Genomic DNA, 24223 nt, shown 5'->3' on the forward strand with positions numbered 1-24223 from the left:
GTCTATGGATTACAAGACTGCATATAAATGGAACTACATAGTACGTGGCCTTGTGTGTCTGGGTTCTTTTATTTTGCATAATGCTTTAGAGATTCATCCATGTTGTAGTGTGGATCAATACTTCATTCCTTTTTATAGCCGAATCATATTCCAGTGAATATATGGACCACCTTTTGTTTATCCATTTATTAGCTGAAGGACATTTGAGTTTCTACCTTTTGGCTACTGTAAGTAGTGCTACTGAGAACATTTACGTACAAGTATTTGTGTACTGGTTTTCTTTTTCTTTCTTTTTTAAGAATTTATTTATTTTATTTATTTATTTATTTATTTATTTATTTACTTATTTTTAAAGATTTTATTTATTTATTCAGAGACACAGCTAGAGAGAGAGAGAGAGAGGCAGAGACACAGGCAGAGAGAGAAGCAGGCACCATGCAGGGAGCCCGATGCGGGCCGATCCGGGGTCTCCAGGATCACACCCCGGGCTGCAGGCGGCGCTAAACCGCTGCGCCACGGGGGCTGCCCAGATTTTATTTATTTATTCATGAGAAACACAGAGAAAGGCAGAGTCACAGGCAGAGGGAGAGCAGGTCCCCATGCAGGGAGCCCCATGCAGGACTTGATCCCGGGTCCCTGGGATCACGACTTCAGCTGAAGGCAGATGCTTAATGACTGAACCTCCCTGGCATCCCTGTGTACTTGTTTTCAATACTTTTGGGTATATAACTAGGGGTGGAGTGGCTGTGCCATTTTACATTTACACCAATATGAACAAAGGTTCCAAGTTCTCCATATCTTTGCAAATGCTTACTTTCTTTCCACTTAGTTTACTATAGCCATTCCAGTGGTTATGAGTGGTTTCTGTGGGTTCCATTTGCATTTCCCTAATGAATAATGAGGTTGAGCATTTTTTTCCTTGTAGTTATTGGCCATTTGTATGTCTTCTTTGGAGAAATATCTATTCAGATTCTTTGCCCATTTTTTAGAAAAAGTTTTTATTTTAGAGAGAGCATGCCTGATTGGGAGGAGCAGGAGAGGGGGGAAAGAGAATCTTAAACAGACTCCCCACTGAGCTTGGATCCTGACACAGGGCTCAATCCCATGATCCCAAGATCACAGTCTGAGTGGAAATCAAGGGTATGACCCTTAACCAACTGTGCCACCCAGGCGTCCCTGCACATTTTAACATTGAGTTTTCTTTTTGTGGTTGACTTCTAAGAGGTATTTTATATATTCTGGATAATAGACCCTTACCAGATACATGATTTGCCATTTTTTTCTTCCATTCTGTATTTTGTCTTTCTGCTTTCTTGATAATGTTCTTTAATGCACAAAATTTTTAATAATGATGAAGCCAAATTTATCTTTCTCTTTTGTTGTCATATTTAGGAATCCATTGCCAAATCCAAGATCATGAATATATATCCTATGTTTTCTTCTAAGAGTTGTATAGTTTTTGTTCTTGTACACAGGTCTTTGATCCATTTTGAGTTAGTTTTTGTATATGGTGTGAGGTAGTGGTCCAACTTCATTCTCTTATACGTAGATATCCAGTTGTCCCAGCACCATTTGTTGAAGAGACTAATCTTCATTGAATTGCTTTGGTACCCTAGTTGAATATTAATTGACCACAGATACATAGGTTTACCTCTCACTTTGAGTCCATTGGCCTATTTGTCTCTCTTTATGTTGGTCTCACATTGTTTTGAGTACTGTAGCTTTATAAGAAGTTTTGAAATTGGGAAGTATGAGTACTCCAAGTTTGTTCTTATATTTCAATATTATCTTGGCTATGCAGGATACCTTACAATTCCATACGAATTTGAGGATGGGCTTTTCCATTTCTGGGAGGGAAAAAAAGCTATAGGAGTTTTTGTAAGAACTGCCTTGATTCTTTAGAACATTATGGGTAGTGTTGCCATCTTAACAATTATTAGTTTTCCAGTCCATGAATGAGGGATGTCTTTTCATTTATTTATGTCTTTTTTCAATTTTTTTTCTAGAAGATAGATAGATTGATTGATTGATTTTTAGAGAGAGTGTGTGTGCAGTGGGAGAGAATGAGACAGAATCCCAAGCGGACTCCCTGCTGTGTGCAGAGCCGGACATAGGACTCAATCTCATGACCCAGAGATCCTGACCTGAGTCAAAAGCAGTAATCAGATATTCAATTGACTGAGCTACCTAGGCAACCCTTTTCACTTCTTTCTGCAATGTTTATAATTTTCAGTGTCCAGTCCTTCACTTTCTTCTTTTATCTCTATGTATTTTATTCTTTTGGATGCAACTATAAATTAGGTACTTTTCTTAATTTTCTTATCAGGTTGCTCATGGGTAAAGAAACAATTGATTTTTATATAGTGATCTTGTACCCTGTAATTTTGCCAAATTCCTTTATTAGCTTTCTTGTGGATTCTTTCTTCATTGGATTTTCTATCTATAGAATCACGTCATCTGTGAATGTAGGTAGTTTTACTTCTTCCTTGCCAGTTTGGATGCCTAATACTTCTTTTTCTTGTCTATAACTGCTCTAGCTAGAACTTCTAGTAAAATGTTTTTTGTCTTTTTTAAAAGATTTTATTTATTTATTGTTAATCCTTTAATATTTGGTAGAATTTACCAATAAAGCCATCTGGTCCTGATCTTTTTTGTTGTTGTTGGAGATTTGTTTTGTTTTGTCCTTCATTACGTTGGAGATTTGTTTTGTTTTGTCCTTCATTACTGATTTTATTTATTGGGGTCCTCTCTCTTTTTTTTCTTGATAAGTCTGGCTAAAGGTTTATCAGTTTTATCTTTCCAAAGAACCAGCTCTGGTCTCGCCAATTGGTTCTATTGTATTTTTAGTCTCTACTTCATTTACTTCTGCTTTAACCTTTATTATTTCCTTCCTTCTACTTCTACTGGCTTTGGGCTTTGTTTATTCTTTTTCTGTCTCCTTTAGGTGTAAGGTTAGGTTGTTTATTTGAGATTTTCCTTGTTTCTTGAGTTAGCCTGTATTGCTATATAATTCCCTTTTAGAGCAGTTTTACTGTGTCCCTAAGATTTCAGACCACTGTGTTATTTTCATTTGTTTCCATGTACTTTTTTATTTCCTCTTTGATGCCTCGGTTGACTTAATCTTTATTTATTTTTTAATTTTTAAAAAATATTTTATTTATTTATTTATGAGAGACACAGAGACAGAGAGGCAGAGACACAGGCAGAGGGAGAAGCAGGCTCCATGCAGGGAGCTCAACGTGGGACTTGATCCCAGGACCCCAGGATCATGCCCCCGGCCGAAGGCAGGTGCTAAACCACTGAGCCACCCGGGGATCCCTGACTGAATCCTTAAAATAAATAAATAAATAAATAAATAAATAAATAAATAAAGTCCCCTACTATTATTGTATCACTAACAGTTTCCTCCTATGTTAGACCCATATTTACAACTGTTATCCTCTGGTTGGACTGTCCTCTTTATCATTATGTAATGTCCTTCTTTGTCTTTTGTTACAGTTTTTATTTTATAGTCTATTCTGTACAATACAAGTATTGCTATTCCAGCCTTCTTTCTGCTTCCATTTGCATGGTTAAATGTTTTTCTATCACTTCACTTTCCATTTACATGTGTCTTTAGGTCTGAAGTGAGTCTGGTGTAGGCAGCATATAGATGGGTCTTGCTTTTTATCCATTGACCTGTTGCCATTTTGTTATTTGTTTTACAGTTGCTTTCTTGGTTTTTCTCTGTTCCTTTCTTTTCTTATTCTCTTCCCTGTGGTTTGATGACTTTCTTTAGGGTTATGCTTGAATTCTTTTCTCTTATTTTTTGTGCATCTACTGTAGGTTTTTGATGTGTGATTACCATTAGGCTCATCTATTGCATTGTACTCATACAGCAGTGCATATTATTAAGTTGATGATCACTTCGGTTCTAAAAGCACTAAATTTTTACTCCCCAATCTCACATTTTATATATACAATGTCATATTTCATATCCTTTTGTGAACTCCTTGATTGATTTTTGTAGATATTATGGACTTTATTGCTTTTCTGCTTTAAACTCCATACTAGTTTTACAAGTGATTAATCTATTACTTTTATTACATGTTTGCATTGACTTGTGTGAAGTGTTTTCCTTTCATAATTTTCCTATTCCCAATTATGACTTTTTCCCCCAAAGAATTCCCTTTAACATTTCTTGTAAGACTGGTTTAGTGATGAATTCTTTTTAACTTCTGTTGTTTGTCTGGGAACTCTTTATTGCTCCTTCTATTCTGAATGATAACCTTGCTTGGTAGAGTGTTCTTTGTTTCACGGTTATACCTTGAATATATCACGCCACTCCCTTCTGGCCTGCAAAGTTTCTGCTAAAATATCAGCTGATAGCCTTATGGGGTTTCCTTGGTGTGTAACTGTGTTTTTTTTCTTGCTGCTTTTAACATTCTTTATCACTACTTAAAAAATATTTTTTTTAATTTATTTTTCATGAGAGAGAGAGATAGAGAGAGAGGCAGAGGGAGAAGCAGGCTCCATGCAGGAAGCCCAGTGTGGGACTCGATCCTGAGACTCCAGGATCATGCCCTGGGCCAAAGGCAGGCACTAAACCACTGAGCCACCCAGGAATCCCAATCATTACTTTTTACCATTTTAATTACTAGGTGTCTTGGTGTGGGCCTCCTTGGGTCAATTTTCTTGGGTACTTTCACTTCTTGGATCTGGATGTCTGTTTCCTTCTCCAGATTAGGGAAATTTTCAGGTATTATTTCTTCAAATAAATTTATCCCCTTCTCTGTTTTCCTTATGGGATCCCTATAATGTGAATGTTATTACACTTGATGTCACTGAGTTCCCTTAATCTATTCTCACTTTTTCTTCTTCATTTTTCTTTTTGCTATTCAGCTTGGTTGCTTTCCATTATCCTGTCTTCCAAGTCACTAATTTGTTCTTCTGCCTCTTCTAATCTGCTATTGATTCCCTCTGGTGTATTTCTTATTTCAGTTAATGAGTTCTTCATCTCTAGTTGGTTCTTTTGTTATACTTATATTTTCAATCTCCTTGTTGAGGGTCTCACTGAGATCCACTACCCTTTTCTCAAGTCCAGTGACAATTTTTATAATCATTCCTTTTCAATTCTTTATCAGGCATACTGCTTATCTTTAGCTCTTGTGCTGTGATTTTGTGTTCTTGCACTGGGGACATATTCCTTTGTCTCCTCATTTTGTCTAACTGCATTTGTCTCTATGGGTAGGAAAATCAGCTACATCTCTTGATCTTAAAAGTAGTGGCCTCATGAAGAAGAGGACCTGTGATGTCCAGCACAACGCTTCCCATTCACCAGAACCAGGCACTTCAGGGATGTCTCCTGTGGGGGCTGTGTGTGTCCTACTATTGTGCCTGAGACACATTTGCCTTCAATTCAGTTATTTGCAATGGCTCTCTTTGCCTGCTGTGGGCTCACTGGGCAGGGTTTGGGCTCTGTTGTTAGTGGACCAGTTAGGCTGCATGCCTGCCCTCAGCCCACCTGCCTGAGTTTCAGTCACACCAAACTGGAGGGTGCTCTTCCTCTGCTGCCCCCTAAGAGGCTTTGGTTGGAAGGTTTTCAATTACTGATTCAATATCTTTGACTGTCATAGGCCTGTCGGGATCCTATTTCTTCTTAAATCAGTTTTGGTAATTTGTGTGGTTCTAATAGTTTGTCACATATAGGTCATCTAATTTGTTGGTATACAATTGTTCACAGTATTCTCTTATATCCTTTTATTTTTTGTAAGATGTGTAGTAATGCCCCACTTTCATTTCTGATATTTTTATTTTGAATCCTTTTTATTCTTGATCAGTCTAAAAGTTTGTGAACTTTGTTGATTTTTTTCAACCTAACAACTTTTGATTTCAATAATTCTTTTTCTATTCTCTGTTTATCTCCTCTGTAATCTTTATCATTTCTTTCCATTTGAAGCCATGGGTTTAGTTTGTTCTTCATTTCCCAGCTCCTTAAAGTCAGGTTAATGATTTGAGATTTTGGGATGCCTGGGTGGCTCAGAGGTTGAGCATCTGCCTTCAGCTCAGGGCATGATCCTGGGGTCCTGGGATCAAGTCCCACATCAGGCTCCCTGCATGGTGCCTGCTTCTCCCTCTGGCTGTGTCTCTGCCTCTCTATCTCTCTGTGTCTCTCACGAATAAATAAAATCTTAAAAATAAAAAATAAAATTTGCTCTCCTATAAAAAAAATGATTTGAGATCTTTCCTCTTTTTTAATGGAGGTATTTGCAACTGTGTATTTCCCTCTGATAACTGCTCTCACTGCATCCTGTAAGTTTTCATATGTTGTGTTTTCATTTTCATTCATCTTAAAATGTTTTAATTTCATTTGTAACTTCTTCTTTGATTCACTAGTTATTAGAAATATAGTTTTAAAATTCCACGTATTTCTTTATTTACCTTATTGTACTGCTGATTTCTAATTTCACTTCACTGGGATCACAAAAGATACTTTGTATGATTTCAGTCTTCTTAAATTTATTGAGACTTGGTGTTTGGCCTAATATATGGTTTGTCCTAGAAAATAATCCATGGGCTCTTGAGAAAAATGTGTATTGTGCTACTGGGATGAAGTATTATATGGATATCTGTTAGGTCAAGTTTTTTTTTTTAGTATTCAAGTCCTCCATTTCCTTATTGATCTTCTGTCTAGATGTCTTATCCATTATTGAAAGTGGATTATTGAAGTCTCCAGCTATTATTGTAGAATTGTCTTTCTCCCTTTGTTCTGCTATTGTTTGCTTTATATATTTGGGGGCTTTGGAGCTTGGTGTGTAAATGGTTAAAACTTTTGTCTTCTTGATGAACTGACCCTTTCACTGATATATAATGTCCTCGTTTTCTTGTAATCATTTGTGACCCAAAGTAGATGTTGTCTGAGATTAGTATGGTCATTCCAGCTCTCTTGGTTATTATTTCCATGGAATATCTTTTTCAATCCTTTCACATTTCAGCCATTTGTTTATGTCTTTTTATCTAAAGTGAGTCTCTGGTAGACATCATATATAGGAGGATCATGTTTTTTCATCTATTCTGCCAATCTCTGTCCTTTAATTGGTGAGTTTAATCTATTTACTTTTAAAGTAATTAATGCTAAAGAAGCACTAACTTCTTACATTGTTCATTGTTTTCTGTGAGTTTCATAATTTTCTGTTCCTGAATTCTTTCCATTCTCATCTGTTGTGTTTGACTTTTTTTTCTAGTGTACATTTTGATTCCTCCTGCTTCTTTTCTGGATATGTCTTAATTATTTTCTTACTGATTACGCTGGTGATTATAATTAGTGTCTTAAAGTCAGAAAAATCTAATTTGAATTGATACAAATTTGGCTTTAATAATGTATTAGGGTTCTCCAGAGAAACAGAACCAATAGAATATGTGTCTATATACAGACATTATTTTAAGCAATTGGCTGACATAATTATGGAGGCTGGCAAGTCCAAAATCTTCAGAGTGCATTAATCAAGATTCATTAAGTACTCTCTTGGTTGAAGTATTCTATTATAATTCACAGTCCTACAAAAGTTGATTCTGTCATTTTTTGCCAGCTTATTGGTTATTTCAGTGGAGAGACCATTCCTGGGAACAACTACCTCTACCATTTTCCATGATGTTACTATTTATATTTTTTTAACTTTTAATATTGAAATTATAGATTCACAAGAAGCTGCAAAGATATTACAGAAATGTCCCATTTACCTTTTACCCACTTCCCCCAATAACATTTTGCATAATTATAATACAATATCAAATTAGGAATTTAACATGCACAGTGCAACACAATGAATTTTAAAAGTTCACTTCAAATGAGGCTTAAGTGCATGAAATTTCACATCAAGGATAAAGCAGTCCTAAAAGTTTTCAGAGAGAAAAAAGAAGTCACATACAGAGGATCAATAATCAGAGTGGAACGCAACAGAACAATGCCTTCAAAACTCTGAGGGGAAGTATTTTGTTTTAGAATTATATGTCCAGGTATGCTATGAATGAACCATGAGAATAGAAGTGACATTTTCAGATGTGCGAAGTATTAGAAGCCATGATGAGATGTTCTCCATCCTGTGACAGGAAAGAGGAAAGAGGAAGTAGGGAAGCAGGGAAAAAAGGGGCTCCAGGAAAGAGGGTCAAGTAAATGCCCAGAAATGCTCAAAAAAGGGGATGATAGCCACATGGCTGCTCAAAGAGTAAAACCTGACTTCCAGAAAGGATGGTTCCTGGGAATCTGTGAAGGGGTTACCCCAAAAGACTGACCTATGGAAAATGACATCATGAGGTACTGCAGAGTGAGTGGAGGTGTGCAAGGGCTCAGCCAGAGACCTTTAAAAAATAAAATAAAATAGGTGAAAATAATAAGAAAATTATTATTCCCAAGGGGTATAATAAAGCTGTATAAAAAAGAAAATGCAGTTATGGCCTGGTGACAAGCAATAGCTATGTATTTGTATTTTCAGAATTATGGAAACTCTGAATGGGCTTTCAATAATATAGCTATTTTGAGGGAATGGGAGAGGAGAGGAAGAGATGACAGAGAGAAAATAATAGTTTACCAAACAGGTAAATAATATCTCAATAATGTCTAAAATTGGCAATGAAGAAATAGCAGGATATACTTACTTAGGAATCTAGCAGTAAAAGCCAAAAACTGCCAAAAGTGTCAAGCGTCCCCTTAGAAGGGCAGAAATGTGCTTTGCAGAAGGAGTAAGGGCAGGTTATTTTAAATTATTTAAATATTTTAAATCCTTTAACTCTGTTTTACCATGAGCTATAATATATTCTTTTTTTTTAAAAAAAAAATTTTTATTATTTTTTTTGTCAGAGAGAGAGAGTGTGTGAGCAGGGAGAGGGAGAAGCAGACTCCCAGATGAGGAGGGAGCCCGATCCCAGGACCCTGGGATTACAACCTGAGCCAAAGGCAGACGCTCAACCAACTGAGCCACTCATACACCCTTAAGCATAAAATATTGTTAAAAATATAAATGAGTATTTCATTTTGGATTAGAAGTACTATTATCAAAAAAAATGCATTATCTAAAAAATGGTAGACACAGTTCTACTCATCGTTTAAGGAGGAGGCCTTCTCTAAAGTTTTTAGATTTTGAAGCATACTGAAAGATTTTATAGTCTACTTCTGAAAAGGGGGAAGTTAAAACTCCCCACTGGGAAGTACCTTAAGAAGCTAATAGGACAGCTCAAGCTCACAAGCATTTTGTGACCACCTCCTTACAATGGCTCCAGGTGCATGAGACTCCTCAGGGACAGGTCTGAATGGTGACAAGTAACAAGCCTTCATCAGCCTCTGGGGTCACTGGTCCAGGAGCCCAGGACAAGCCAGCCACAGCCTGAAGGCAGAGCACTTTGCTCCCTTGGCCGGTTCCAACTGTGTGATGGGACAGCTCACGGTGCTGTCACCACACACGTCACCGTGGGGGTGAATGCCCCTATTCTAGCATGTGCAGACCCGCATTAACCGCAGGAAGAAGGATGCATGGCGACAGCATCTGAAGTGACAGAGAGTGGCCAGATACGTGTGAAGAGACTGGCAGTGCCAGCAGTTGGCCAAGAGGCATAGGAAGGAAATGGGGAGTCATCAGGAGAGAGTAAACTTGTTTAGTAAGATCCCAAGAGTCAGCAGAAAATTGCTGGGAGCTGCTGCCCCTGGGAAGACAGACAAGGCCCCACAGCAGTCTGACAACACCGGCCCGGGGGCGGCTGGCTCGTGGGCAGCAGCAGAATGGCAGCTTTGCGGCCCTTGCCCTCCTCCTGCTGGGGGGTTCTTCCCTTCTTTGGGTCTCATTCTGCAACAGATGGGCCTCCTGTCTTGAGTGGTCTCGGCCGAAGAGCCCGGTGGACACTGTGACCAGGCAAGTGGCAGATTCCAGCAGATTCCACACCTCTCCCAGACTGGGTGAACCATATTCAAGGTTCACTTATTTCTTCCTTCCTTTTTTTTCTTCTGTTCTTTCTTTCTTTCTTCTTTGATTTTTGGGTGAGGCATCTGATTAAAGATTGAGGCAGTTTAGCTCCAGTTTATGAGGAAACAGAAGGTGACAGAGTCCACAGCTCAGAGTGACACATCATACACGCCACACTGCCCACACACACTGTGTTCACCAGATGGGCGGGCTATCTATGTGTGGTCACCCTAGTGGTGCATCCATGGAGGAAGAGAGCCCCGGCATCCTATCATGACTTTGGATTCAAGGTGAAGGTCTCTGGCAAACTTAAGCTGCAGTGGGAAGTTCTTAAAGGAGCCTGAACTACATGGCTCCCATTTGCTGACTGAGGCACCGAGTGTGTACACACATGCTGCAGACAGACAGACAGACCAACCATGGGAAGCAGGGCCCAGAGCAGTACAGGATGGAAAGTCAACAGGGTGAGGGTTTCAAGGCAGGAGTATAAGGATTCCCTAAACAGGGGGAAGCAGGAAACTCTCTGACTTTCCTATGAGGTATGAAGATGACTGCCAACTAACTGTCAAACCCCTTTCTGATAGTCCAGCCACTGGTGGCCTAGGAAACCAAGGAATGTTTGTGAAGTTCAAGAAGACACTAGAAAAGGCTTCTGCCACTAAAAGAGAAGAGCCAGTGGTGGTCACATGGCTGGGTGCCAGCCTGTGAGGAGCAGGACTTCCACCCCCGCCCCCACAACACTGATGCAAGGGCACAGGGCATTCTCTAGGATATTCTCTAGGATATGCAAATATTCAGATCCTGCTTGAACTGAAAAAAATCCTCCCATCTGATAGGGTCCTCCATGCTGTCCAGCACTGCTAGTGAAAGCCTCTTTCCTGATGATGCACTAATTCTAGGAAATGTTAAAGCAAGCAGGTACTGAGAACAGCTTGGGCCGGGGCGGGGGGGGCTGCACAGCCTCTCTTAGAGACCAGGTAACAAATATCCAAGTCTCCCTGGGAAATAAATCCTGCCATGAAACAAGGAGATGAATTAGGAAGAGGATGAAGAGGAAATGGCTGTTTCCATTCCAGAAGATACTAAGGAGCCCAGGGCTGGAGACGCATGCAGCTGTACCTTTAAATACCCAGCACGGCACACCATGCACACACTTATTAGCAAGATGCTAAGTTCTCATGGGGTTAAAGAGTACTATAGTTACCACTGTTCAGCATTAGGTCCAGGGGCAGACCCCGTTAGCTCACGGCGCGCTCAGAATTTTCAATTATCCACTCAATAGCCGCCCACCCCTGGAACAACACAGAAAAGTTCAACATGGTGTAAGAATTCTGCTCGTCTCACTGCAGACAGCAGGCCACAGCCTGTACTTTCAACGGTACAAGCGCAGCACCACAGTTTTAAGGGCGGCACAGCAGTAACCGTCCAGGAATGGTCTTCCCTGTGAGGGGAGTTTCTCGAGCTCAGAAATGTGGTGGTATGTGTTCTGCCCAAAATTCTCGCCACGGCGTGGGCAGTGCGGACACTGTCATGTCCTGCATGCAGGGCGAGGGGCAGCTTCACAGGCTCCTCAGGGACTCGGCCCACCCAAATGCCAGAACGGCTGCTCCCCTTCCCCTGCCCCCTCTGCCCACCTGGCTGGGACTGCCCTCAAGGGGTAGCAGCGCCCTGGGGAGGAAGTGATTGTGCCAGGCCTTCAGCACAACAACCCCTGACATAAAGCGAAATTGAAGACTTTCCTTTGGCCTCACTGAGTTTCCCCTGACTTTTCTCACAAGAGGTCTCAGGTGGCTTTGCCTCACCAAGTGGTCCCTTCCTCCCGTCATTTATTTTTCCAGCGAACATTTTGGGTACCTGCTCTAGGCCGGACCTCGGACACACAAAGGCAAGGAAGGTTCCCTGTCCTTCCAGAAAGGCCTGCTGTGTGGGCGCGAGGCAGGCGGCTCCAGGCACCCTGCTTCCCCTGCCTTCTCTGAACTGAGCTGAGCTCCTGCCAACATTTCCCAGATGTAGACTGTCCTCAGAAACAGGGCAGACTGGCTCTTCTATCAGTACCGAGGCCACAAGTACTTTTCCCGTTAAATGATGACAAGCATGGGAGGTGTCCCATGGATCCCCAAGGTGAAGACTTACTTCCAACCCAAACATACCGGCGGGGGCGGGGGGTGGGGTGGGGGGACAGCCAAGGAGACATCAGCCTGTGAGGCAAGCTAAGGTGACAAACAGAGGCCCTGCTCTAGCAGGTGACAGAGACCTTGAACGCAGGGCAACTGCCACTCCTCCCAGCCCTTTCCAGCAGCTTCGCCGGAGAGGAGGCTGGCCTGCCCCCCCACACAACCCCCGGTGTCCACCAGCTTGTGCTGCCCTCCAGCTAGAGGCCTGGGGAGGGCGGCCTCCGTGGTCCAGCCTGCCTCCTGCCACCTCCGTGAAGCTGACCCCCCCCATCCTGCCACAGGCAGCTGCGTCCAGGGGGGCTGGGCAAATGGGGGCTCAGCGCAGCCGCGCAAGCCAGACGGCGGGCAAGCAGGGCTGCTGGAGGTCCCGCCTGAGGTCGCCACGTCGGCTCAGCCCCGGCACCGAACCTGGAGCCTGTGCAGTTGCAGCTTCAAGGCGCGGCTCGGCCTCGCCGGGGATCCCTCCACGCGCCCCCGCCTGGCCTTCCTGGCGGCCAGTGGAAGGTGCTGGGCCATCGCCAGCTTGCAGCCCTTGGTAGGACTTTCGGGACGGGCCACTTCACCCCTCAGTCGGGCACCCCGCCCCCCCGGCACACGGGGCCGGGACCCAGCCGTACCTTCTTGGCGTTGGAGGAGATGGTGCTGGCCATCAGACTCTCCAGGTAGCTGCCGAGGCTGATCCCCTTCACGGTGATGATGGCTTCTTGGGTGAGCACCGTCCTGCGGAGGAGCAGGGGGCAAAGGGGCTGAGGACCCCCGATGCGGGGGGGCCCTGACCCGGGAAGTCACCGCCACAGTCCCAGGGCGCAACTGCTTACATTCCAGGGTCCTCCGGGTGGGGTGTGTACACCAGCCTCTCGTTCACTGACACCACGTTTGTGAGTGTGATCTTAAAACAAAAAATGGCTTTAGGTTCTATTTCTCTGGCATTTCTTCCTGAACCACCTGCCTGGACACTTCCATCCCAGAATCAGCACTCACTGAAGACAGAATGGGGGGGGGGGGCACCACGTCAGGTCTCAGAGGAACCTAGTCCTGGCTACCCCTTCCCATCACGGTCACTTCTTCTCCACACCTACCCCTCTGTCTGGCTTGGCCTTCGAGGCACTTCCAAACTGCCAGACCATCAGCCCTCATACAAAAGCGTAAAACTTCTGGGTTGGCATCCAGGTGAATGAGCACAAAGCTGCTGCTAAGCATTTTTACAGAATATGATTTTATAAAAATAAACCATGTTTCTAGCCCAGGCATTTTCCCCAACATATTTTTTGAATATGCAGTGAGCCAGTATAAATTTTTTCCAGAGAGGAGTGAAGTGGAAATGTGCTTTTAAAATTATTGCTAAAATCACATCTGCAGTTGGAAGTCAGGAGAGTGGTTATTTTGGGGGCAAGATGGGAGTGCCCCCCAGGAAGGAGCACAAGGGGGGCTCCTGAGGGATGGTCACATTCTGTCTCTGATCTGTCTGCTGCTTATAGAGGTATGTTCATTTGTTCATTTTATGAAAATTATGTGCATTTTTCTGTACATTTCACTGGAATAAAACAATAACATACTGCTGAATAAATTCAGCCTTTCTATTAGAAATAAAAGATCACTCAGACCAAAGGTGAGCTGGAAATAAAATGAAATGAAAACATTCCCCACCATCACCAGGAAATACCAAGCACCCTTCTCACTCAGGCCATTGCTTACATTGGTGGAACACAGTTCCATTTTCTTTTCTACTGGATCCACCACAGAATGTTCTTTGATGTATGTCAAAGTCCTACTGGTTCCCAAAATCTAAAAAAACAAAGCAAAACTGTCATCATAACATGTCAAGAATGGCACCGTAGCATCAAACAGAAAATGCCATTTCATTTACTGATTAAGCCCTTGATTAAGCGGTGCACGTGGGGATGCAGCTAGCCAGCCCCCCTCCAGCCCCCCCTCCCGCACAGCTCCTCAGGGGGTCTCTATCCCCGCAGGGGGGCCACCTCCAGGGAATGCATTCAGGGAGAGGGGCGTGTGACACAGCAATCAACACCTCGGCAAAAAGAAACCAGCGAGGGGGCAGGCCCCCTGCGGGTGGGAGGGCTGGAGGAAGAGGCAGCACTCAGGGGTCAGCGGGGTCAGCGGAGCCAGGGGTCAGCTGCAGATGGGCTCCTGGGCCGGTACAGTGAGAGCCCAGCATGGCAAGAGAGGGAGAAGGCGGCCTCACTGGGGTGTCAGGCCATGTCAGGGCCTAGACCGTGTGTTGAGACGAGAACAGGGGTCCAGACGAGCAGGAGAAAGTCGTGCTCAGATTTACACCTTTCATGACCTCGCTGATGGCTCTGCCTCAGAGACTTGTCATCAACTGAATGTGTCCCTCAAAGTTTGTCTGTTGACGTCCTGCACTCCAGCCCCTCAGAATGTGACTGTACTTGGAAACAGGGCCTTTCAAGGGGTAATGCAGTTTAAATGGGGGTCCTGAGGGTGGGCCCTCAGCTGGTCTGAGCCACGTCCTTATATGGAAGAGAGATGAGGACACTGGGAAGGGGACCCCAGGGCTGTGTGAGGCCCAGGGACCACCACCTGCAGAGGCAGCAGGAGGATGGCGGCCAAGGACAGAGGTGGCTGACCCTTCCCTACAGCCCTCGGGAAATCAGCCTGGAGGGCCTTGATTCTCGACCTTCAGCTTCCAGAGCCATGAGGAAGCAAACATCTATTGGAGCCTCCAGTCTGTGGTATCTGCTAGGGCAGCCCCAGGGGACATGGGACAGGGAGGTGCTGCAGGGCAGGGTTCTGTGCCGGTGGGGCCGGGGCTGAGGGTGGGGAGATGTCAGGACCACACAGGCAGGAAACCAAATGAAGTTTACGGAGAAACTGGCCATGTCGCAGGCCTCCCTGCAGTCCTGAGTGGGTGCCCTAGGGGAAAGGCTGTCACCCCCTGCAGATGGCTGGGCAGCGGCGGTGAAGGTGCAGCAGAATGATGCAGGTGTAGCCAGGGCGTATGGGTAAGTGGGCCACCGTAGGCCCGAGCAGGTGGGGGTGCCACAGGCCAAGCAGCTGTAGGCTCACCGCTTTCACGAAGCCGGGCAGCCCCCACTCAGTGCTGAGGAGGCGGTGGCTGTGCAGCCGGCCCCGGCCGTCCACACTGCGCTCCAGCACGTCTACTCCCACGACACAGGGGTTCATTGGATTCGGGTACTTCCTCATGGCAGCTTTGATGACGGTGTCCCAAGGGTGGCTGGAGGAAAAATATCATCACCCAGAATAAGCAGGCAATCCCTGCATTTGTGAAGTGTGCCAGAATGGCACCAGGGAGCCAGAGATGTGGCTCACAGACTGAAAGGAAAATCGATGTTAATGCTCTCATCAAAACTTTTTCCTTCTGCTTTTAATTAAAGGTATATTCAAACTAATCTACCTGAGGCATCCGGATCCTGGATCCTGGATCCTGTAGTGAACACGGCATAACATATGGAGATACTGAACCACTGCTGCTACACCTAAAACTAATGTAACACTGTGTGTCAACTATACTTTAACAATAACAGATATTTAGGAAGTAGTAGTACTTTGTAATGAATTGTAAGAGAAAGATAGGTAAAGTGACTGTACATTCCAGTTGCCCAGGACGGTTCCAGTTTTTGTGTTTTGTCTTATTGCACATGTTAAGAGCATCACCTTTTACTTTCAGAAGCATCCCATTTGGATGATAAATTATGTACTAATCTTGAAAATAAGGAGATAGGAGGATTCAAGAATGATGCCCAGGTTTTTGTGTGGGTAGTTGGGCCTTTTATTGAAAGGGAATTTTTCGGGGCAACCCCGGTGGCACAGCGGTTTGGCGCTGCCTGCAGCCTGGGGTGTGATCCTGGAGACCCCGGGATCGAGTCCCACTTTGGGCTTCTCCTCTGCCTGTGTCTCTGCCTCTCTCTCTGTGTCTATGAATAAATAAATAAAATCTTAAAAAAAAAAAAAGAAAGGGGATTTTTCTTAAAAGTTACACACAGGGATCCCTGGGTGGCGCAGCGGTTTGGCGCCTGCCTTTGGCCCAGGGCGCGATCCTGGAGACCCGGGATCGAATCCCACGTCGGGCTCCCGGTGCATGGAGCCTGCTTCTCCCTCTGCCTGTGTCTCTGCCTCTCTCTCTCTCTCTCTCTGTGACTATCATAAATAAATTTAAAAAAAAAAATTAAAAAAAGTTACACACAATTTTCAGCTGTGTAGGGGGGCAGCACCCCAGACCCCCCACATTATTCAAGGGTCAATTTTACTTTGTCCCCAATTTCTAAGTCGCATGTGATGTGTGTATGGTGTGAAGTGGCCAACATATTTTTTCTGATCATAAAAAGTATCCAAGATACTGAAAAATAAAGTATGAAATACAAAAGCACCCACCATCCACTATCCAAAGATGAGCCCAGCTTGTAGGAATCTCCGAAGGGGACCCCCCCAGCTCTCCCTGAAGCTTCCCTTGCCACCACTTTTTCTCTGGCCCTAAGCCACTGCAGTGGGGAGTGGTCATGTTCGTCCCTGTTTTGTTTCCTGCTATGGGAGAGCCATATTCACTGTGCCCCACTACTGGGGCAGTGCTCCTTCAGTGCTCACTTAGGCTCCAAGCCCTGCAGCTGCCCAGAGGGAGTCAGAGGTGCTACCTTCAGGTATGTAGGGCGGGCCTCCCCAGTAAGTGCTTATTTCCCTAATTCCTCCTTCCTCGAGCCGTGTGTGCTCCCAGGAAGCATCTGAGCCCCGGGCGAAGATGAGTATGTCAACAACACCATTGTTTTTGCAGATGTACGCAGACAAGTTTAAATGGCATGTATAGAACAGCTCAGAGTCAAGACCTAGAACAAGCATATGTGTGTGCGTGTGCACACACACACATACGCCTTACAAAAACTAAACTGGGATCATGCTCCAACCATACTCAGATTTACCATCTGCTTTTTATATTTAACTGATGAACATCTTCCTATATCATGAATCTATTTTCAGAAATCTGATTATAAAGAGCTACACAATAGGTCATCCTATAGATACTTGTATGTAACCAGTTCCCTATGGTAGGTTATTTAGATTGCTTCTAATTTTGCTCTGTAAAATAAAGACAGTAGCAAACATCTATGTACACTGATCTTTAACGTATCAAATTTTTCCTTAAGATTAATTCCTAGAAATGGAACTACCATGTCAAATATCAAAGATTACCAACAAATTGAACATTTCTGTTCCATATTTGACATCCCTTTAAAATACCAGTTACCAACCATTAATTTACCTTATCCTCATAAAACTCTGTCCTGAGTCATAAAGTTTGCAGCAGGGCCCACACTAGAACCGGGTCCCCTAGCCTCCGCCCTCTGTTCTTTCCATTATGTTCCATGGCCTCTAAATCGTCAGAACTAGTCCGAAATATCCTCTTTTCGGCAAAGAAATGCTTTTTCAAACCATGGAGTCATGTCACTGAGTTAATGGATCCACCAGCTTTAACATAAAGCAATGAAGAAGCAAAGACGTAGTTATACCCGATCACCGTGGATGACCCAGGGAGCCGAGCTTCTTCTCTGAGGAAGAGCTGTTAGGGACATGGTCGATCCAAGGTGAGGGAAGGAGGGAGAACCTGGACACGTGTGGGCAGCAAGGGATCGAGTCACATGGGGGCTTTCTATGAAATACTGGGTGAGCACTGCAAGCCAAGGTCCTAAGAGTTATTCCCTTAAAAATCACTAAGAGCCAAGGTCCTAAGAGTTGTTCCCTTAAAAATCACTAAGAATACCCTTTGCTTCCCAAAATTACTTAAAACTATCAAGAAGTTGACATATTTGTAGTAATCATGTCCTACACAGTAATCTTTCTTTTACAGAGAAATCTTGCATATTAAAAAAAGAAAGAAAGAAATCTTGCATCTTTCCAGTTGATGATTTAAACTAAATACAAGCCGCTTAAAACACTCACATGATAAATAATTCTACTGATTATAGGAGGAGGACCAAGCAAGTTAATATACACATCAACAGATGCAGGAAATAACATTTTGTTAAATTACAAGGGTTAATTAAGTACAGCAAGTCGGTATCACACACTTCCTGGTTAAAGGAGATAGCCTGACGTTCATTCGATTGGCAGAAACAGCAAAGTCTGGCAATATCAAGCGTTGGAGAAAAGGGGAGGCTGAGCTGAGGGTGGTAAATCAACCCAAGCCCCGAGAGACACTGAGAAGGCTGGCACCTGGGTGTCAGGGCTTGTGTTCTCACCTCTGTGAAGAGCTGCACTGAAGTGACTCCAAGCATGGGGTTCAAATTCAGCCCAAGCACTCCCTGGCTGTGTGACTGTGAGCAGGTTCCTCAACTTCTCTGAGCTTTCACTGTCTGTGTTGGGGGATGGTCATCCCGGCCCCCATCCCATACATTGTCCTGAAGGTTAAATGGGTTAATCTGTGGAAAGCATTTATAGCTGTGCTGGCATAACAGCCTCCAGTAAATGTTTCCTGTTCTCACTCCTTCCGAAGAGTGCCTGACACACGTGAGCCATCAGGATATCATAGCGACTGTAATTCTTATTATTCCTGCTGGGATTCTGAAGGCCCATCCCAGGCTACAGAGCCTTGGCAGGTACCACCAGGAGGAGGACCCAGCTGAAATTAGCATCTCCATTTTCCAGAGTAGGAAGCAGAGGTTTTGGAGGGTTGGGGGGGGGGGGGGACATATAATCAAATAAAGAGTGGCAAATGCAGCACCCAGGCCTCCCCATCCTTCACACAGTTGCTGCCCCGAGTTCCTCCAAGGTCAAAGCTCTAGCTCTTTAAAACAACAACAACAAAACAAACAAAAAACACCTCTAGCTCTTTTTCAGATGTGTGAGCAGGTTATCAGGGTTAGGCAGGCCAGAAATCGGCTGAAGTTCATCCTTGGAGGAGCTGTCCTGGCAGTGGCTGTGGCTCAGAGTGACCACAGTGGAGTGTGAACCCGTCCCTGGGAGGTGGCAGCCCTGGAGCGCAGTGTAGCTACAGAAACACCAGACATCACCCCTGCAGCGCCTGGCCCGGCAGCCAGAAAGGTGGTCCCCTCAGTCCACCTGGCACACTGGGGAATGGAATCTGACTATGCACAGCCAGGGTGTCAAAGAGATGAAGGGGAAGGAAATGATAGGATGCCTGGGATTTGCCTAAAATATCCCCAGAGGAAGGAGCAGTGGGTAGGGACACGTGAAGCCGGCCAGGCTGTGAGAGGGTGACTGCCAACGAGGAAGATGGCAGTGCACACTTGCTATTCTCAGCTCTCTATTTTTGCATATTTTTAAGATGTCCATAATAACAAGCTTTAAAAAAAATATATATGAAGGCTGCCACAAGCAAGACAGCACACCCCTACACCCACCCAAAGCAACTGGAGGCCACACCCGGCAGTTCCAGGCCCTTTGCAGAGTTCTTCCAGGCTGAAGCTGTCTCAGGGCTACTGAGACATGATTTGCCTTTTTCACCAAATTGACCTTTACCCGGATGCTCCAAAAGTGCAGAGGGTAAAGCCGCTGGCCTCGCCCCATGAGTTAAGACTATGAACCCAAGCCACACAAGCCACACCTGGGGTCAGTGCTCACTGTGGTTCACGCAGGAAAATAACACATCTCCTACAAATATCCATCATGATATTAAGATAGTAAGATGATTGATTTTACATTAGACCTCTAAGTACCCCACTATTAATGTTCTGAGCAAGAGGACAGGCTGCGCAGGAGGCAGAGCAGCTACACTCAGAGTTCATCAGTGGCTGGGGAGGCGCTGGGCAGCTGTCAGTGGGGGGCCCAGCCAAGGGCTGCTTTTCCCACCCACCTCCTCCACATGAAACGACAGATGGGTAGACTCTAGTTATTCAGACTTAGGTATTTGGCAGACATTTTCTTAAAAATTAATAAACTGAGCCTATCACTTCAAGAACAACTGCCTATGTTTGCAGCCAAAGATAAAATTTGAGCTTTTGAATGCAAACCAGGATTTTAGAAAACTTGTATCCTCTGCCATGAGCCTGATGACTGCCCTATACTGTAAACCTGATGAACCCACATGTTCCAAGTGACTGGTGCAAGATGTCACAAAATCATACATGAGTGAAAGACCACTCATGGATAAGGCAGGCCAATTACTCTGGTCATTATGGTTTCAGATTTTCACGGTGACGGACTTCAGAAACTACCGCTTGTCTTGTTGTAGTAGTAAATTACTTAAAGTAGCCACAATCACTTTAAAAGACTATTAAAATACCACATGGGTTTTATTCATAAAGTGTGTGAGGCTGGGTTTTATTCGCCTATTTGAACTGAAACAACACACTACAAAACACTGCGTGCTGAAGCAGGCAGAGTATCAAGCTATCTTCTATTACACCAGAAATTAGCAAAAACAAACAAACAAACAAACAGTGACACTCTTCTTACTAATTTTTGTGCTTCTGGACAATACAGGTGTGTTTTTTAATAAAAATGATGCTTAGGGGCACCTGGATGACTCAGTGGTTGAATGTCTGCCTTTGGCTCAGGATGTGATCCCAGGGTCCTGGAATCAAGTTCTGCATCAGGCTCCCCTGCAGGGAGCCTGCTTCTCCCTCTGCCTGTCTCTTTGTCTCTCTCTCTCTCTGTGTCTCTCATGAATAAATAAATAAAATTTTTAAAATGTTGCTCATATTAATGAAGTGAGTTTATCATTATTGATTTTAATGGATTGATAAATATTTTTGAATTCATCAATTTTAAGTTCTAATATGTATGTATTGGTAGATAACACCCACATAAAAACTGTCTGGGGTACCCAATATTTTCCAAGGGTGTAAAGAGGTCTTGAGGCTGAAGAGTTTGAGAATCGCTGGCCTAAGTGGGGCCTTAATTAAATGGACCGGTAATATACACAGGGGTGGTCACTGCAGTATGATATGGAATAAAGGGGGAAAATGTAATGTCCCTTCAAATAAGAGAAAGGATAAATTGTGACATATTCATACAATGGCATATCACTCAGCTATGAGACACACACACACTTCAAAAACACAGTGTCATGAAGAAAGGGAAATGGTCAAAAGATCTGTGCCATGTGATGCACTGATTTCCATTTTAAGACAAGTGACATTGTGTATTGCTTATGGATAAACATGCACACACACACATAAATGTAGTCAAACAGACCTTTGCAACACAGACCTTCAGAAGGTTGACACCCACCAAATTCAAAATCTTGTCTGCCTGTGGGGAGAAAGGAAGAGCACTGTAATGTTCAATTTCTCTTACTTAAGAGAAAAGGTGGTGGTGGGGGGGGTGCTTCTCCATGCTCCTGGCTGGAAAGCAAGCCTGCTGTAGGGCCTCATCCCTCCACAGCTCCGGACTCCCCTGAGATGGTTACTGCCTACTAGATACCTTTTCTGGCAGCTGCTGGAGTCCAAGGAGTGTATGACCTTGATGCTGCCAGCAATCTACTTGTGTTGGCTATTACTAAAGATTCTGTTCTAGGCCTATATGAAACCTCAGTCAATGCTGTGAGGATGAAATTTATAAACATGTTAATTTTTAATGCCCCTTTTTATACGTTTGTATTTCAGTCCTGTGTCTTTTATTACTATTTAAACTATACTGAACCCTTTCCAGGTAACACACATGCTGATTCTGATGGCTTTCCCAAAGGGCTCTCCATTTCCGTAAGTGTGTCATATAGTTCTCTGCTACTCTCTACTATTCCCCATCTCTAGGCCCTGGGGTTTGTTTGTTTGCTTCTTTCTTTTTTTAAGATTTATTTATTTATTTGAGAGAGAGAGAGAGAATGAGAGGGAGAAGGAGAGAGACTTCCAAGCAGACTCTGCACTAAGCACAGAGCCAGATATGGGGCTTGATCTCATGATCCTGAGATCACAACCCGAGCTGAAATCAGCTTAGCTGACTGCACTACCCAGGTGCCCCTGAGCCCTGGGGTTTCTTCAGAACGTGGACACAAGAGGAAAACCTGATAAACGCCACATTTTTTGTGCTTATTTCTTGCCTTTTAAGAGTAAATTTATTAACTTCCTATCAAAATTCACCTGACAGCAATAAATATATAAAAAGGAAACAAGTATAGAAAGAAGAAGAAAAAGAAAGAAAAAGAAAGGTTTGTAATCCCCAAAGGAAAAAGAAATCAGTCATTTTAAGGGACTAAGCAAAGGGAAACTCCTTAATAAGCCTAGCTGGAAACCCAGGCTTCCAATTTTGTACTGTCCTACAGATGATGGTCTGCCATCACAAGTATCCTGTCATTTGCCACCTGTCTGCCACAGGGGCTACCAAACATCATCCTTAGCCAGTTGCATTCCATATTCCACATTTGCCAATTTTAAACTCAAAAATCACCAGCAGAGGATCAGCACCTAGTCCACAGCAGCTTGGAATTCTTTGGGTGGATAGCCTCCCTCATTCTGGAAAGGCACCTGGTTTCCTTGAGATTCCTCAGCCTCTCACTGAGCATGCGTGCGCCAGGCACCAGTAGAGAGTATCAGGGACACAAAATGAATGAGGTAAGGAATAAAGGACTGATACATGCTACCATACCAGGAACCTCAAAAAGATATGTTCCAAGTAAAAGAAGCCAGGCACAAATAACCCTATACTGTATGATGACATTTATAAGAAATGTCTGGAAAAGGCAAAGCTATAGAAATAGCAGATCAGTGGTTGCCTGGAGCTGGGATCGAGTAGTGGGTACCTGTGAATGGGAATGAGGAGTCTTTGTAGGATGACAGAAACATTCTAAAACAACTATGGTGATGGTTGTTCAACTCTGTAAATGGGCTAAGAATCATTGAATTGTACACTTTAAGGGGGTGAATTTTATCAATAGCGCTGCTTGTTAATCAACCTTTCAATTTCATGAACTCCTAGGGCAGTCCTTCTCAGGTGTTCAATGAGAAAACTGAGCCCCACTGCCTGGGCACACCGTTTGCAATGACTTAATCTCTCCCCTCTGCATCCTGATGGTGCCAGTTATGTCCCAAATTGAGCAAAGAGTCTCTGGAGTCATTCTCACTGGGGCTTTCACTGGATCTCTCAAGGAATCCCAGTTGAGAAAGGCTGCAGGCTGTGCAAAAATCAACACTAAAATTGAATCCCATAAAGTCTAAAGATCTCATTAAAAATAATTTCAGAGGTTTTAAACCACTTGATAAATTTTTATTAAAATAATTTTACATAAATAGGCCAAAGGATGACAATTCCATTTCATGCAGCATTTTCTTTTGCAAAAACGAAATGCTTCTCTAAGTGGGGCCAAGGAATCTTTAAAAATCTTTGTTCCTTTAAAAAATATTAAAGGATGATTTCACCGTGTCGCGCATCAAGGGACTCAGGAGAAGACACCGTTTAGGCCACGAGGGTACTGTACTCTTAAACAGTTCTGTTCTCCATGCTGGCTTGGAGCCTTCCACGCCCACAAGTGCATTCGGGGTGAAGGTCCCCCACAAGCCTCGTCCACATCTGGCTTCCTCCCAGCGCACAGCTCCCCGTCTGTGTTCGGCTGCACTGCACGATCTCCGCGGAGGACCGCTCTGCAGGCCTCGGATCTCCTGCGCCGCTCCCCCCGCCCCGGGCCTCCGTGCACCCTAGGGCGCCCTGCCGCGGGAGGCCCTCGCCGGTCCCCGCCGTACCCCACCCCCCGCCGGCTGAGGTCCTTCCCCGCGCCTCGCCCTCCGCGGCCGCCGGGAAGGCCGCCCCCGCCGCCGCCCCCGCCCCGGGCTCCCACGGTCCCAGCCCTGCCTCGGCGCCTGGCAGCCCAGCCCCTCCCTCACACAGGCCGCGCGGCTCCGCGGTCCTCTACCCGACGACGCCCTAGGAGGGCAGAGCCCGGGCCGTGGAGGATGCTCGGGCCGCGGTCTGCGAGCGGCCAGCGCGGGGCCGGGCGGGCTCGGCGAGGGCGGGTCTGGGGTCCAGCCTCTCCTCGGCCGCCCCCGCGGCTCGCGGGCGGGGGGAGGCGCAGGTCCGGACCCCACCGTGGCCCGCAGCCCGACCTCACCCGAACACGTGCTCCGAGCTCCAGATCTTCATCGCCGCCGGCCGCCGGCACCGGGCGCGGGCTCCCGACTCCGGCTGCGCGCTCCCGACTCTGCGCGCCCGGCTCCTCCCTCCCGGCGCCTGGGGGCG

The 24223-nt window shown here is 44.8% G+C and overlaps 1 protein-coding gene across 8 annotated transcripts in view; it reads right to left on the reverse strand.

Moving 5' to 3' along the window:
* PRELID3A (PRELI domain containing 3A) overlaps nt 1-24223 on the reverse strand; it is a 49913-nt gene extending 25690 nt beyond the window's left edge. For 4 of the 8 annotated variants that reach the window (XM_072734858.1, XM_072734860.1, XM_072734859.1 and 1 more), the window contains exons 1-5: nt 24096-24223; nt 15152-15320; nt 13802-13891; nt 12925-12995; nt 12724-12826 (exon numbers count right to left, since the gene is read on the reverse strand). In XM_072734858.1, coding sequence (XP_072590959.1) covers nt 12724-12826; nt 12925-12995; nt 13802-13891; nt 15152-15320; nt 24096-24127 — 465 coding nt within the window. In that variant the 5' untranslated portion in view covers nt 24128-24223. Of the gene's footprint in view, nt 1-7334; nt 10016-11136; nt 11225-12723; nt 12827-12924; nt 12996-13801; nt 13892-15151; nt 15321-21250; nt 21308-24095 lie in introns of those variants that run through there. The other 4 variants (XM_072734862.1, XM_072734861.1, XM_072734857.1 and 1 more) reach the window with 4 other exon arrangements.

This window comes from Vulpes vulpes, chromosome 13, assembly GCF_048418805.1.
Source record: "Vulpes vulpes isolate BD-2025 chromosome 13, VulVul3, whole genome shotgun sequence".
NCBI lineage: Eukaryota > Metazoa > Chordata > Mammalia > Carnivora > Canidae > Vulpes > Vulpes vulpes.